Source organism: Cavia porcellus, unplaced genomic scaffold (assembly GCF_034190915.1).
Source record: "Cavia porcellus strain 051 isolate PalLab524CR breed Dunkin Hartley unplaced genomic scaffold, mCavPor4.1 scaffold_24, whole genome shotgun sequence".
Lineage (NCBI taxonomy): Eukaryota > Metazoa > Chordata > Mammalia > Rodentia > Caviidae > Cavia > Cavia porcellus.
The window spans coordinates 57,277,413-57,290,838 of record NW_026947507.1 but is presented as its reverse complement, the minus strand read 5'-3'; the positions used below and the strand labels follow the sequence as shown (position 1 = coordinate 57,290,838).

Here is a 13,426-nt window from a genome sequence, read left to right as displayed (position 1 = left end):
TTATGAATCCAATGAGGAAAAAAAGAAATTTTTCAAAAGGCTCAGTTTGGGGAACACGGACTTCCAGTATGACCTTTCTTTACTCTTACCCTCTTGGGATTCCACGCCTATCCTACTGTCCTAACCATTCATATCCTTCCCCTCCTCCTGAATGGAGGAGGATTTCTGATCTGCCCCAAAACTTCTGCAGGATAATGCGAACCACCCAGCAACCCTTCACCATGCCCACCTAGAATTTCCTCATCACCATCAGCCAACCTAACAAACAAAGTCAAGAAATCTGGAAAGTGTGATTCCTTTCCAACTCCAATATTCACATAGTGAGTGCCCTGGGAAGTAACGCATGTGATGTGCACATAACATGGTTTTTAAGTCAGTCTGCACACGTGAGGTCACACAGACACCCTTTGTTCAGTCTTCTGTGGTTTCTGAGTCTCTCCAGCTCAGTGGTGCCAGTGCTATTTTCTTAGAATGAGCACAGCGCACTAATAATGGTCCCTTTCCTAAGCTTCACTTTCCAACACGTACGGACCCAGCAGACAAACCTGGAGCAGACTTTCCAGAACTAGTTACAGGGCCCAACAACACTTCTATCTCCACATGGAGAGCTTTCCAGCTGATACACGCTGCTGTATGACAGGACCCATGCGCTCTTCACACAACACACCAACCCATCGGGAGTTACAGCTAGACACATACCTAGATCTGAGTTCTCAGTGCATCCTGTGTAAGCCAGCTGTGTTATCTCTAACAAATTACTGTAGGCCACTATAGGTTTCTCAGCATCCAGTCATCACTGACAAATAATAGGCAATTTTTATTATGTTAGAACGGAAATAAAATGGTTGCAAAGCACTGACAGCAAAGTGTCAAAAATTCACAAATTAATTTGGGGATCACTGTAAGGTGGTAAATTTTCCCTTAGTAAACTTTACAGAGGGTCTTGGCTGAAACACTATTTTTCATTTAGTTTTAGTTGATTCCTTAAATAACAGATTTTCTCAAGAGAAGGATTTTATCTTTCTTTGGAAGAAGCCAAGATCCTGTCCATTTAAGGGCACAGCAGGAGCTGCTGTGGCACTCCAGCCACCCACAGCAAGCTGGGGAAGCAGGCTGTAATCGCTCCCCCAGGAGGCTCAAACACATAATTACAAGGAGCTTCCTGGAGCTGAAGGAGAAATTTAAAAACTTAAAGAGTTTGTATCTCTGGTAATTTAGGTAAATCGAATGCATAAAACTGTATATGCAGACCAGGAGAATGACGCTTGGCTTTTCGAAGCGGTGCTTTACTTAGTTCTATCCTAACATAAACAGCTCTAGAAAGTTCAGACTATCACTGAGTAAAATGTCAGTGAATGTAAGCAAAAGTTTTCAGGAAAGCAAATGCTAGAATAAATAAAGCACAACCTTTTAGAAACACTACACAACTTCAGCATACACAACCCTATGTCAGTAAAGCTTCATTATCATGCAAATGATGAAGAATTTACAGCTTTTTTTTTGCCATTGACACTAAGCCAGCTTATTAAAAACTGGTAGGACTTAAGGCAATTTAATGCAGCTATTAAAAAAATCTCTAATACTTAAATTTGCAAATTACTTTTTGCTAGGGTGATATATAGTAAACTTAAATATGGCAATTATTATTTATAAATGTATTTTTAAATTTCTAACTAAGGAAAACATGAATTAAACACTTACTAGTTCACTGTAAGATAAGGCTTTTATTTTTTAAACCAAAAGCAGTTATCAACCTGGTTTTCTCACACACATTGCCTCCACATACACACAGATCAGACCCACAAGAACAAAATAAGGCAGTATAAAGTCTGATTTTGTGGACATGTTTAATCTTTGTCTTGCAGCATTATGAAACTGTAGGATCAAAACAGCAGTTAACAATTCAACAAAAACTGTTTCCCTAACTGTTTCACTGTTAAAATTCCAACTACAGTAACTACTCTGGCCTTCAACATCATCTTAAAACATAAAAAATAATTATCTCTAAGTCTGAAGATGCAGAAACCTTTAAGAAATACTTTCCACAACAAAAGTTTTTTTTTTTTTTTTTTTATCTGTAATATGCTTTTTGAAACTGAAAACAAAAAAGAGGCATAAAGTGTTAATTACCTTTCCACACCTACAGAGATACAATTGAGACTCCACATTTGGTGTGAGAAGCCTATGTCTAGCCAATCACAACCCAGGTCCAGGGTGACACCCTGAGACCTCCCTGAAACACTCCGTTCCTCCACCTCCTGCAGCTGCTCCCTTAAGCCTGGAACAGTCCGGAAACTCCTAGCCAACTGTGCAGGGACTTCACAGGACCCGCGGGACTCAACTTCCACCACCACAGAGAGAAGGTAAGACACAAACTCGCTGTGGTCTGATCTGGGTTTCTGTAATTTAAACTCAGTGAACTTTTAAAAAGAGTTAAGTCTGTTTTCTAAATTTAGGTTTGAAGTTAGATAATAAAATCTCTGTATTTGTACATAAATGCTGAGGCACTCGATGGCTCAACTTTGTAAAGAGTCACAGTCATCTCAATCCTGGTCATCGGTCTGTTATTTTAACTTTCATTTTTATTTTGCTTTTCAAATGGGAATTTCTGGCAATGAAAAAGCCCTCCAATTATGTTACCATCTTTGGTGGTAGTGGTGGTTTAATAAAACACTGGCTTCATTCGTTACTGTGCTCTCCTGGGAGACTACAGGTCTGGGCAGGGTTATTTACCTCGGAATAGTGTGAGCTGGGGGATCACACTTGGTCTGGGGTGGGGGGGGGTACGCTTGGTCTCAGCAGTCCAGTGGGAAGTCATTACTACAATCCCTTGTGATATTAGTAAAACTGCCTCAGAATGTAAATACAAGCTAGTTTTAAAATGTTCAGAAGATTTTTCCTCGCTCTAAAATCTAGTCAACTTACAATGAACACTTCTAAAAGTTTTATACTTTTAATAATATCTTACATGAATTTAATACTATATCACAAAGAGGTTTGAAAATATTAGTAAACTTGTCATAAACACATGTAGAAAAAGTTGCAGAATAATAATTCAACATTTTAAAAAATAAACTGCCTACTAATAAATATACTTTTGTCAAGTTATTGTCTTATGGAGGAACAAAGAGGAAAGAAAAGACAATGCCCAGGATGGGACACGCCACAGTAAAATTTGTGACTTTCGTTTGAAATCTACTCTACGTTACAATCCTCAATTTAATAAATGAAGTATTTCCTCATTTTAAAATCTCTCTCTCAGGATAGAGAAAGCTACATACATTTTATTTCATTTTCATAATACATATATACAAAAATAAACTTACCTCTAGCATTCCCAGTTCCTGCGTCCAATGGAATTCACTGCAACCCACAGCAGCACTCGTCCACACGCCATGCTGGAAGACGCATCCAGACAGATGCACCCCGTGGCTAAGGTGTCTCTGCCTGTCACCTGCATCCCTCACTTGGGAAACAGCCTCCTCTGCTGTCACACACAGAAGTCACTCCGTGCCAGTGTTTCCTATGCATGTTCCTGTGCCCTTATTCAAATGCCCACTGTGTCGCCCTGGCACCTGCAGTGGCCAGTGTCCCATCACAGACTGCCCCCGCAGCAGGCCACACCCACGGAGCCAAGTTCTGCTGCCGCTGTCACCTGCAGCTGAACAGTGGATGTTCTAGCATTAACAGACAACAGGTTACACTTGCTGGTGCTCAAACAGTCTCACAGTAGACAACAACATCGGTTGCACAATAACACTTAAGTTTTGTCTTTGTGTTAAAGACAGTGCTGGATAAACTCAGATGGGAAAAATGTGAAAGCCACATAAATTACAGAACATTAAGTTCTAACAACAAGAGAACCAGAGTGTTTGCTTTACTGAGAGCTGTCCTGCTACTGTGTCCTACAACTCATAGCAAAATCACTTTCACAGCATTTAGTAGATATAAAGCACAATGCATTCAGGCTATATATTAATACATATTGTTTTGTAATCTCATTGATTAGAGATAGAATATTGACATAAAGCAGTTTAAGAAGATATTTCCATGTCTTTAACATGTATTAAGTGTATTATGTAATGTACTGACAATGTAATATGGAACTATAAATTGTACTACAGCTTTAACTGAAAAAATTCAAGTGTAGATTACCTCTATCAGATAGTATTATTTATTATCAACTGTAAAAAAGGAGTCGGGATTCCCATCATTTTTCTTGGAGAACAATTTTCTGAGTGCCCTCTGCACGCCAACGTTTCTTCACCCTCACTCACTGCACATTTGGCACTGCTGCATCTCTACTTCACGCCCTGGGAAACATGCCAAGCGTAGCTGCTGTGGTCAGAGCTGCGGACACCGTCCCGCAGGAATCCAGCTCACACTGAGCTCCTGTGCACCCTGCACCATGATCAGCAAGGTCTTAACCCAGCCAGGACACTAAGAGGGCACTCAACACTGTCAGTGATGCTTCCAAGACAAATGGAAAGAACACAACCTCCTAACTTAAAGTTATTCTACCTAGAATTCTTTCTTTAATAAATGATATTCCACCCATCATTTTCAAAGCCAGGGATAAAAGGAAGCTACAGATATTCACAGTTACTAAGCAATAGATCCAGGTAGGAAAAGCTCAAAATAACCACAGACATGTTTTTTAAATAACATGCCACAATCAAATAAGTTTCCTATTATTACTTGTTTCCATCATAAAATACACTTTCAATTCACTTAAGTTTGATATCTAAAATCCAGGTAAGTTCTCCTCAAAATTTTCTATGAAAACCATACTGTGGGACTTGACTGCACTGCCATAAATCCCAGCTTTCATCTCTGCCCCTCCATCTACCATTTAAATTTGTTTCCAAGTGCGCCCGCAGCAATCCCCTCTGCCTCTGTGGTGTGCAGTCACTAACTCCCACCTGGGGGCCTGGGGGTCCCCTGACCAGTGCCTGACAGCAGCGAGCAGCAACTCACAGAACGAGGCCTGCGCAGCGCTTGGCAGGGTTCTCACGGTACCTCGAACATGCCCAGCAGTTCAGTAATTTTGATGTTCTCACATACTGTGTTCTCTCACATTTCCGGGGACATCCTATGTCTTTCATCAAGTCCGTCTCCAGAAAAGGCAAATTACTTTTTATTTGCTTATATTCAATTGACAATTCCATTACACTGGAAAAAAATTATTCTTCTAGGCCCTATTGAGAAAAGAACGGTTATAGTAACTTTAAAAACATACTGTGGACCTCTTGAGTTCCTTAACGGTGAATTAACGAATTTACAATCTTTAAACACGAGATTCCTTGTCCTTTCTGAAGTGGTTTTTTTCTCTTATTTAAATCATGGTGGCTTGTAACAGTTTAAACATCTGAAAACAGAAATGTATCATAAAAATAAATAGAGCACCTCGCCTCCAACAAGATGGCATCTCTCCAGGCAGAGCTCTCCTTCCACGCCCAGCACAGCAGCAAGGCGGGCAGGCGGGCAGGCTCAGTTGCGGGCACAGGCAGCTGAGGACCCCCAGTGCTTGGCAACAGGAACAGCAACAGCGGTTTCAGGCACGCTGAGGAGCAGGCTTAATAACCACTCATCTTCCCCCAAATCCCTTGCCCATGCCTCTTATAAAAAGGCAATCTGAGCCATAGCACCTACAGGGTTAAAATAGTATTTTAATGCAAATAAGCTACATGTTAAATCATTATTTCAACATGTAATATAATGAACAGAAATGAAACCTACACCAAAAGCAACGGCCACATGCCAATTTCAGAAGGGAAAATCTCTCTGTGCTGTTGTTTAAAGAATTCTAAGTCAAAGCTTCAACATAGGCAGACTTCATTATGGGGTCAATTTAGGTCTAGATACACGGTGCTGATTTCAGTCGGGGATGGTGGCAAACACCCGTAACCCCAGCACTCTGGAAGGCTGAGGTAGGAAGATCAACACAGCCGGGACAACTTAGCACAACCTGCTCTACGAATTTTAAAAAGGTGAGTTCGATCCCCAGTAACAAAAAATAAAAAGGGCTGGGGGTGTAGCTTCTGTAGCAATCCTGAGAGTACACTAACTTTTCCAAGGTCTTTGGTCTTAAAATCTCTCATTTGAGTGTATCTATTGCTTTGATCACACAGTGCCCTGAAGAAGCCACAGGTCTCCCTGGAGACACAAATGCCAGGTCCTAAGGACCAAGCCAACACAGCCTCCTGGCCACCGCTACCATCTGGGCACTTGCTTCTCTCAGGTGGGGCCCCCTGGCCACCACGGGTGTCCTGGGTGTGTAGAGCATGGAGAACCTGCAGCTGTATCACTCTGCTCATGAGGAACCACTACCATGAGCCAGGGCTTATACAGCTTTTTAAATTCCATTTTTAATATTTATTTCAAATATTTCTTTGTTTTGTTTTGGTTTTATTTTTTGAGACAGGTTCTTACTGTGTAGCCCAGGCTGGCCTGGAACTCGTAGTGAGATTCCTGCCTCAGCCTCCCAAGTGCTGGAGTTACAGGTGTGCACCAACACACCTGGCTGAAACAGAAATATTGATTGAAAATAAAGTATCCCCAAATATTAACAGCCACTAAGCTGGACAGTCAGGTTTTCATCTGTAATGTTTCCATGCACACGTGTTTGTCTTGTTTATTAATCAGGGCTCAGGCCCCACAAGCAGCAACAGGCTGTGGAGCTCGGAAAGAAGGCAGGACGAGAGCTGCGTAGCTCTGCACGAGGCTCCTCTGTCAGCGGAACCGTCTGAGGTGGGTGGTGAGATCACCACAGTGAGCAACACCCCACCCTGGCCCAACAGTCTTCGTAGGAACAGCAAGTCTCCTTAAAATGTTATCTAAACAAGGTTTGCAAAGCAGCAGATCAGAAAGAAGACAAACAACTTGAATCTGTTTCTCGTTTTAACTACATGGCTTTTCTCAATTAGTCTGGTTTAGTTGTTTTGTTTTTTGGTTGATGGAAGGAACTCACTGTGTAGATCAGGCTAGGGTTGAACTCAGGATCCTCCTGCCTCAGCCTCCTCCCTGCCAGGAGGATTTCAGGAGTGTGCCTTGATGCCTAGCTAACCATTTTATTTTGGATTAAAAGCTTTGAGGAAATAATTGGCTGCCTGCATTCTTTTCATGAGACTAGCTCTGGAGCTCAGTACACTAACCATTCACATCCATTGCACAGACAGAAACCACTGTTAAGAATTCATGACCCAAAATAGGCTGTACCTCAATCCTGGCTGCAGGGTGGGGGTGGGTGTTCCTGAAGTCACTGCCCAGCAGGAGTGAGGCTGCATAGCCGAGTCCTGGCAGGGCAGGGCAGGGCAGGGCAGGGCAGGGCAGGGCAGGGCAGGGCAGGGCAGGACAGAGGAAATGCCATGTACTCACAGTGTGAGGCTGCAAGCTCAGTGTCTCGCAGACCCTAACCCCAGACCATCTCTCCTTCCAGGCTGTCTTGGAGGCGCTCTCCATCAGTGCCACCTTGCCACCTGCCCGACACTCCCCTGGGGCCGGCGCCATGGAGAAGGTGCAGCACCTGACTCGCTCTGCCATCAGGAGGGCCTCAACCATCGAGATGCCCCAGCAGGCACGCCAGAACCTCCAGAACCTCTTCATCAACTTCTGCCTCATCCTCATCTGCCTGCTGCTCATTTGCATCATCGTGATGCTGCTCTGAGCCAGTGGATGGGCTGGTGAGGGGCGCAAACGCGCCACGCTCCTAGAACTCTCCAGCCTTGGCTTTCTGACCATCGCAAAGTAGTGTGTAACGCGCCTGCCACTGCAGCCAGTGACCTGCAGTCTCCTCTCCCAAGTCCTCTTTGAGGATGGAGTGAGTAGGAGTTTAATTCTGAAACAGCACAGCTACCAAGATCACCTGCCACAAAGTTGGCTTCATTCTTGGGCTAAAGTAGAATTTAGAATGCACTGTCGAGGTATAGTTACTAGCATTGGCAGCGGTGGTGAACCTATGGCAGGCATGCCCGGCAGGCCGTCTGTACCCTGAAAGCTTCGCCGTCACTGCACCTGAGGCGCAAGCCGTCATGCACAGTGCTGAGTCCACACACTCGCACACACTAGCCAGGAACCCTTGTCCACACGTCGCTTCCAAACCATGAGTTATATTCTTCCCTGTACCAAACAAACACTTTCAGTTTATGAAAATGAAAGAAAGGAACATATTCTTATATAAATAAATTCCACTATTATTTTTTTCAAACAGAATTCTAGTACATGTACATGAATAATGGCTCTATCTATTCTAAGATGTTGTCATCAGCACGTAAGAACTGGTTACCATAGCTATCCCTACTAATCACACAAGAATCACAATAGGGTCAAACCTTACTGTAAGACTGCAGCATTACCTACCTTGTCAGACTATACCAAGAAATCTTTAGACTTCAGAATGATCGTATAGGTTCTTTTCTACTCCAACCTCAGACCAAGGAGAAAGAAAGAAAACAAAAGATTTCCAGTGACAGAAAAATACATTATTTCAGGCATTAAAGAAATAAAATTTAAATCCTTTCCAAATATTCTTGTATTATGTTTTAAAATGAACTTTTTGTTCTATTATTTACTCCAGGATACAATTATTTTTCTTAATCTATTATCCAGGTAGTACATACTTACTTTGTAGGCCGCCCCCACTTAGCTAAATGACAGATCCACTGATGCTAACCTGTAATTACTTTCTTGATGAATATATTTGCAGTCTCCCCTCTGGTCATTTTTGAAGCATTGCAACAACTAATAAGGCAGCAGAAGTAAACACTGGTGCTGGAAATACGCCTTCACCCAAGTTCAGTAACCAGGGTGACTGAGTCTGAACCGCATCCAGGCCATCTGACAGCTGCTGCAGCTCCAGGCAGGGCCTCACCCATCACGCACACCTCACCTCTTGGGAGCAGGGCTTGCAGTGTGAACTGCCTTTGCCACCCAGTGGTCAAAAGCAGCAGCAGCCCTGGCGCGGACCTTGGCTCCTAACTGCAAGGCACAGGCGATGTTGCTCTCCTCTTCCCTCCACCTGGGCGCTGGGCACCCAGGGAGGCTCAGGTCACACATCCGAGGAGGTGCAGAAGGTGAGGAGCCACACAGCTCACCCCACGCAAAGGGCCTGCAGCTGTGCTAAGCCGTCCCCATTCCAGCCAGCTGCACTGGCATGCACTGGCATAAAGGAAGTTTCCCAACTGATAAGTCCAAAACTTTTGTTACAACAACTAAAGTTATCAACTGTGAGTTAGCTTTTCCTAAGTAAATGGAAATAATAACTTGGTTTTTCATTCTGCCTCTGACAGAAATTAAAATCTTGTACTGTGAGAATTTAAGGGTACTATGACTCAAAATGCACAAGAATTTGTTTTTTAAGTGGAACTTACTTTTTACTGTAATGTATAAAGAGGGAACTTTGGGGAAAATAATGTATTTTTAAAAATTACTAAATGTTTAAATACTTGAATTCTAATCTTATCGGGTATTACAAGAGAATTAACTTTGCAACATTTTATGTTGCCTTCTACAATGTAAAAATGTGTATTTGCTGAATGTAAAAGTCAGAGTCACCCATACTAAAATGAACATTCCTGAACTCCATGAAGCTGTTCTTAGATAACGGTGGGAAACCCATGGCACGCACACTGAAGCGGGCTGTTGGCACCACTGAAAGCTCTAAAAGGTTCGCCATCACTGCTCTGTGATGTGCAGATGCTTGGTACTAAGGACAAGACGTGCTCACTATGACCAGTTCTGATCTAAGGGGTGGAGGGGAGCTTTTCCAAATAAAATCTAACCAAGATTTCCTATTACCAACACAAGGGGGCAGACCTACACAGAAGACTAGCTTTGCCCAAGCTTACTTACCCTTTGACTATTTCTGAGTCTTGTCAAAGTGGGACTATAATAAATCTCAAAAAAGATTTGCTCATATGCTCAGTATACACTATACAATGTCTAGAAATTATACATCCAATTATATAGAAAAGTTGACAAATAGAAAAATCAAGCACATTACTAATTAGAACATGCATACAAAAATTAATTATATGCTTTTTAGGAACTTAATGAATGTGTCATACTATTATATGCTACACACAGAGTATAATTAGTACCCAGATTAACTCAAACAGTTAAAAATATTAAAGACAAAACAGGATGCAAATATAAAGAATGAAAACAAAGCTGGTGCTTTTCAGGATATCATATGTCAAACACTTCCAAATTAGAAAACTCTTTCATTCATTTCATTTCATGTTACACAAAACAATGTCCTCCTTTGTTTTATCATATTCTTTATGTAAGAGATCATTTCCACCAAAGATATTAAAATTATTAGATGGTAGTAACACCTTGACTTGTCTCTTCATGTAAAAATCAGACTAAAGAAAGTCACAAAGAGATGACCACAAGGACAGCTTTGAAAACAAAGAACCCTTGGAGGAGAAAGCCCAAAGAGGATGTCAGGGGTTTCATGTGCAGCTGTCCAGAAAGGGAACTGGGAGGGGAGCAGAGGAAGCCGACAGTTTAAGAGCCGGTGGGCAAGCGTGGCGCAGTGGCAGGGCGCAGTGGCAGGGCGCATGGCCAGCAGGTCCAGGCCCTGGTTAGATTCCCAGAAGTGGGCGACATGTACATACTCAAATACACAGATACACACTCAGACACATGCACACTTACAGGGATATATACGCTCAGACACACACAAGAAGAAGATGATGACAATGATGACAATGCAACTCAAGCGTCTGGCTTTCTTTAGCTGGCTTCACCTTTAAAGTTTCAAATTCAACAGGCACCAGACACCAGCCCAGTGAGACCACGTGTGCACAGGAAAGCTGTTCATTGTAGCTTTCTCCCTACATTCTGCAAGAGGAAGCCTTAAAAATACAGTTCTTTCCACAGTGCACCTCTTACTTTCCTTCTCTCCTACACTGCTGGAGCAGAGTAAGTAAACTGATGTTGTTCACCCAGCTCACCCTGCCTATCACACAACTACTGAGCCCCTCAACAGCTCCAAGCTACGTCAAGACACCAAAGGAGAAATCTCGGCCTGGTCCCACACCCCAGGTGTCACAAGTGTTTGGGGAACTACAAGGCGCAGCATTTGAGGAATCAGGCTTCCTGTCTTCCAGTTACATGAACCAATCACAAATCTGGTTAAATCAACACTTTGATCTGGGATTCAGACATCATCTGTTTCTATGTAGTTACATGGTCTAATCAAGACTGTAAAACATTCAAACTAAAGAGTACAGAAGGCACGTTCAATGAATTAAGGTTTTTTTCTGAAAACGTGGCCTATACGGCTGCAGGGAAGTCCTAGGGCTGTAATTCAGATGTATGAGGCTCCCATACACATTCTCTCTTTATTCTTGATTTTAAATTCTCTTCTATGGAAATTTTGCTAATTTTGAAGAATTAATGTTTCAGAAAATTTGATAATTAAAAAAAATCAATGACATGATTTTGGTTTCCCAGTAAAATAGAGTGGTAGAAATTATCTTGAAATAGAAACACTAAAGTCAGGAAATTTACATATTTACATGTTTTCACTGGATATCCCTTGTATATCATCAAGGGATACATACAATTTCTTTTTATGGTACCTGGGATTGAACTCAGAACCGTGCGCTTACCAGGCAAATGCTCAAGCTACTGAGCTAAATCCCCAGCCCTACACTATTTCTTTAATATTGCATTATAATAAAGTGTTTACCTTATACTGATGAACAAAATCTTGACCTTTTTAAAAAATAACCTTATTTGATTTATAAACAATACATGTCAACCATTTTCAACACCTTCCAAATGACTTCAGTCCCACTCTCTCATTTTAAAGATCAAACTGAGGTACACAGAACCTGAGTGATGGGCTGTGACGCAGCAGCAAACGTAACTCAGGACCTGGCACTCCCACGCTCACCCTCCTGCCATCATCCCTTGTCAGCAGCTCTGTTCTGCTTCTGCTCTGTTTCAATTAAGTATGTTTTCCTCTGTTTATTTTTATGCCCCTTTAACAAATGAAACCAAAGTAAAGAATGGGTCATGTTTTTAAATTTTCAGATCATTCAGTGTCAAACCCTTTGCAGGTTTTACAACACTACCATTTATGGACATGCAGGTGGAAATAGGAAACCGTCGAGATTCGATCCTGCCAGTTCCCAGCCCACTGAGTACTGTGCCCTCTGTGCCCAGGCCCCCACTGTGGGGAGGAAGCAAGTGCCAGGTCGGTGCCTTACCTGCAGCGGGGCCTCACTGCCTGGCTGCAGCTCCTCCCCAGGCTGCTGCAGCCATGGCTCCAGACTGTAGGCATCCTCCGTGGTCCTGCCTTCCAGAGGGTTTGTCCTTAACTGCTCTGTGAGCCACATCTGAGTTCGTACGGAGGGCTGGATGGGCACTCCGCCCACTGACTGCTGGCCAAGCACTAAGTACTTGGGCGACCCCAAGGTGTCCGGACCTGCCGCGAGGGACTTGCTCTCGGGTAAGGCACTGTATGTCATGTCCAGGAGCTGCCTCCTGAGAGCGGAGGAGGAGGCTTGGAAGTCCTCCTTAGGGCTGCAGCTCTCAAACTTGTACTTGCAGTCCAGTGCTGTTGCCCGTCTACTGCTGCGCCCCATGTCCTCCGGCCTGAGCACCTCCACGCCGTCATGCAGGCAGCTGGGCCCCACCGTCCTCCACGGCAATGTGGAGGCTGTGCCCCGCCCAGCTTTCTCCAGGCCGACCCTGCACTGCTCCATGTGCACTATGCCAGCTGGGCCACAGCCCTCAGGGCCAGCAAGTCTGGACAAAGATGACCATTTCCGGAGGGGCCGAGAGCCCTTCATGTCCAGACAAGAGTCCCTCTCACCACTATCATGGTCACCCAGTGCTTGCAAGAGGCCTGCATTCCACCTTGAGCCATCAGATGCCAGCGAGTCCCTGTGCTTGGAGCTGGACGGCATCACATGTGCAGTGGGCAGGGTGATGATCGAGCGACTGGGCTTAAACGATAAGGTACCACTAGACGTGGAGTGATCTGCAAAGAGAACAGATTGCTACATTAGGAATAGTGAGTGGGAGAGAGCCTAGAGGAGTCTGAATGCGGCTTCAGGCACACATCTCTCAGGGATGCCCTGGGATGAGCAAGTCGGCATCACTGCTCCTTTTGGGTTGTCAGAGACAAGTCAAATGTGCTCTCAAACGGTACCTTTTAAATATGCTTACATCGTAAGGTGCACTGAAGAACAAAAGTGATTGGGAAACCTATCATATTTATCCTAGTCAGTCTTGTGCCTTTAAGAGAAAAAATGCCACCTCCCTATTGAGAGGTCTTATTATAATCCAGCCTTGAAGTCCCAGGCATAGCTCCCACAGAAAATGTTCTTTTTTTTAATTGTCTCACTATACCATGCAAGTGTGGGTCCAATCTGGAGATTTCAGCATCTCCCAAAACCCCGATTCAAAT

General features: G+C 43.5%; 2 protein-coding genes across 6 annotated transcripts in view; one reads left to right on the top strand and one right to left on the bottom strand.

The window, feature by feature from the left end:
* The window catches only part of Cep85l (centrosomal protein 85 like), a 79,565-nt gene that overhangs the window by 45,686 nt on the left and 20,453 nt on the right, over positions 1 to 13,426 (bottom strand). For all 3 annotated transcript variants that reach the window (XM_003479744.5, XM_063235103.1, XM_063235104.1), the window contains exon 3: positions 12,222 to 12,997. In XM_003479744.5, coding sequence (XP_003479792.3) covers positions 12,222 to 12,997 — 776 coding nt within the window. The remainder of the gene's footprint in view (positions 1 to 12,221; positions 12,998 to 13,426) is intronic.
* Positions 2,184 to 8,523, top strand: Pln (phospholamban). Of its 3 annotated transcripts, none has more exons than XM_013143387.3 (3): positions 2,184 to 2,363; positions 6,646 to 6,750; positions 7,439 to 8,523. In XM_013143387.3, exon 3 carries the CDS (start codon positions 7,508 to 7,510, stop codon positions 7,664 to 7,666), a length of 159 nt encoding a protein of 52 aa, XP_012998841.1. In that variant the 5' UTR covers positions 2,184 to 2,363; positions 6,646 to 6,750; positions 7,439 to 7,507; the 3' UTR covers positions 7,667 to 8,523. The 3 variants fall into 3 exon arrangements, with proteins under 3 accessions (XP_012998841.1, XP_012998839.1, XP_012998840.1); XM_013143386.2 differs by lacking the exon at positions 2,184 to 2,363 and adding an exon at positions 5,862 to 5,990; XM_013143385.3 differs by lacking the exon at positions 6,646 to 6,750 and having other exon boundaries at positions 2,211 to 2,363.

Coding starts and splice junctions, on each gene's coding strand:
- Pln (XM_013143387.3), top strand. CDS start 7,508: ATGGAGAAGGTGCAGCACCTGACTCGCTCTGCCATCAGGAGGGCCTCA.